The following is a 2,419-nucleotide window of genomic DNA, read 5'->3' as shown; positions in this document are numbered from 1 at the left end:
TCTCTGATAAAAAGGGGAAATCCATGGTTTTCTCTGTTTTTCCATGGGGAACGGAAAACCAGGATCCCTGCCCATGAGTTAGCTCAGTCCAGCTGAAAACATTCCCCCTTAAAGTTGAATTTCCTGTATGATCAGTATTCTTTTTATCTGACTTTATGCTCTAGCCATTCATTTGTATTAAGCTATTCTATAATGAAGTTCTGTGTTTATTTTTTTTCTTACCAGGGTATCATATCTGACCTCTTTCCTGGAGTGGTTCTTCCTAAATCAGACTATGAGCTGTTTGTCCAGGCACTGAATGAAAATATTAAAAAAATGAATCTTCAACCAGTTCCTTGGTTTATTGGAAAAATTATTCAGGTATTTTTTTTTAAGTATTACCATCTCAAAGTAGATTATTTTGTACATATATCTTTAAAGCACATGTCTCAGTGCCTTATTTGTGCCTAAATTGTTAGCTAACAGGGTGTTACAGAAAGCTTGACCTTACAAAATGAAAAAAAAAACCCGGGAGGTAACAACACTGAAGGGAAAGACCTATCCTGATAACAGTAAGTATTGCAATTAGTCAGGCTTCTGGTCATGTGGCAAGGGTACTAGACTTTGCAGTCTAGCCTAACCCATATAACTTGGGCCAGACAGTGAGATTCTATCTCTTACTAAGGGAGACAGCGTAGCCTATTGGAGAAAGCACTGCACTGGGACTTAAACGACTGTCTAACCTTTTGAGTGATCTTGGGCAAGTCAGTTAATCTAATTTTGCTTTAGTTTCCCTGTCTTTAAAATGTTAATAAGGTTGTTGACCTCTGATGTAAAATGTTTTGAGATCTAGGTGGTATTATTACCAGCACTCAGAGGTATTGTCTTTTACTCACTCTGCCTAGTTTAATATAATCACAGAACATTAGGGTTGGAAGGGACCTCAGGAGGTCATCTAGTCCAACCCCTTGCTCAAAGCAGGACCATCCCCAACTAGATCATCCCAGCCAAAGCTTTGTCTAGCTGGGTTTTTAAAACCTCTAAGGTTGGAGGTTCTTCCACCTATCTGGGTAACCTGTTCCAATGCTTTACTACCCTCCTAGTGAGAAAATTCTTCCTAATATCTAACCTAAACTTCCCTTGCTGCAACTTGAGACCTTTTCTCCTCGTTCTGTCATCTGCCACCACTGAGAACAGTCTAGCTCCATCCTCTTTGTAGCCCCCCATCAGGTAGTTTAAGACTGCTATTAAATCCCACTCTGTCTCCTCTTCTAGACTAAATAAGCCCAGTTCCCTCAGTCTTTCCCCATAAGTCGTGTCCCCCAGCCCCCTCACCATTTTTGTTGCCCTCCACTGGACTCTCTCCAGTGTGTCCACATCCTTTCTGTAGTGGGGGGCCCGAAACTGAACACAGTTCTCCAGATGTGGCCTCACCAGTGCTGAATAGAGGGGAATAATCACTTCCCTTGATCTACTGGCAACACACCTACCAATGCAGCCCAGTGAGCTACAGCATTGTACACTTAGCGCTCTAAAGCAGGGTGATATGAAAGTGGCAAAACTGACAGGTGGATAAGTAAGTATCAGGTTGGTGGAAACTGACTAAACCTCAGTTCTTGTCCACATGAGACTTTCCCTGGTTTAGCTGAGTTAGTTAAACAGGTGCAAAAGGCTGGGTGGATGCTCTTCCTTGGGTTTACTCTAGTCTTATTTGGGCACAGCTTGAGCTGATTAGGAATTGGTTTAAAAGATAGGAAAAGGCAACTCTTAAATTGCGATGAGAATGTCTTCACAGTGGATGGTACTAGGGTAACCAAGCAGTTTAAGAATAAATAGAAGCTCACCCAGTGCTAGTTTCTACTGCAGACAAGGCCTAAATTGGTGTCATTTATGTACTGAGAGCTTGGACATGGGACACCTAAACAAGTGGACTGGATATAATCACCCTTTATAGAAGTGAACAAATGATGTAAAGTCCTACCTTGGTGTAAACAACTTCAATCTGGATAAAGTTGCCCTAGACTATTACATGCTTCTCTCTACTTAGTGATGAATGCTGTCATATCACTTCTTGCATGCAGCTGTTCCCACATAGCTGCTGGTCTGTCTGTCTGGCTGTGATTAAGAGCAAGGATGCAGCTGGATGTGCCTGGATTGACAATTCTGTTGTCCCTACACAATAGTACAAGAATGCAGTAGAGTCATGTAGTTTTACTCATATTGCGTTCTGTTCTGTATATGTTAAATTAACATATAAACCTTTTGTCACTGATGCAGATTTATGAGATGATGCTGGTGCGCCATGGATACATGATTGTTGGTGATGCTATGGGTGGAAAGGCTGTGGGACCTGAACCTGTTCAGCCTTCAAAAGAGAAGGCTGAGGGGGGATCTGGGAGAACAGTTGTTCACCAGGGCTCCCCAAGGGATAACAAGGTCT

General features: G+C 42.1%; 1 protein-coding gene across 1 annotated transcript in view; it reads left to right on the top strand.

The window, feature by feature from the left end:
* The window catches only part of DNAH3 (dynein axonemal heavy chain 3), a 149,958-nt gene that overhangs the window by 89,512 nt on the left and 58,027 nt on the right, over positions 1-2,419 (top strand). The window contains exons 34-35 of the mRNA XM_019507713.1: positions 226-360; positions 2,257-2,327. Of these exons, the coding sequence (XP_019363258.1) occupies positions 226-360; positions 2,257-2,327 (206 nt within the window). The remainder of the gene's footprint in view (positions 1-225; positions 361-2,256; positions 2,328-2,419) is intronic.

This window comes from Gavialis gangeticus, unplaced genomic scaffold (assembly GCF_001723915.1).
Source record: "Gavialis gangeticus isolate Ggan-Ray unplaced genomic scaffold, GavGan_comp1, whole genome shotgun sequence".
Classification (NCBI taxonomy): domain Eukaryota; kingdom Metazoa; phylum Chordata; order Crocodylia; family Gavialidae; genus Gavialis; species Gavialis gangeticus.
The sequence above is the reverse complement of the archived record's forward strand: the minus strand, read 5'-3'. Positions and strand labels throughout refer to the sequence as shown.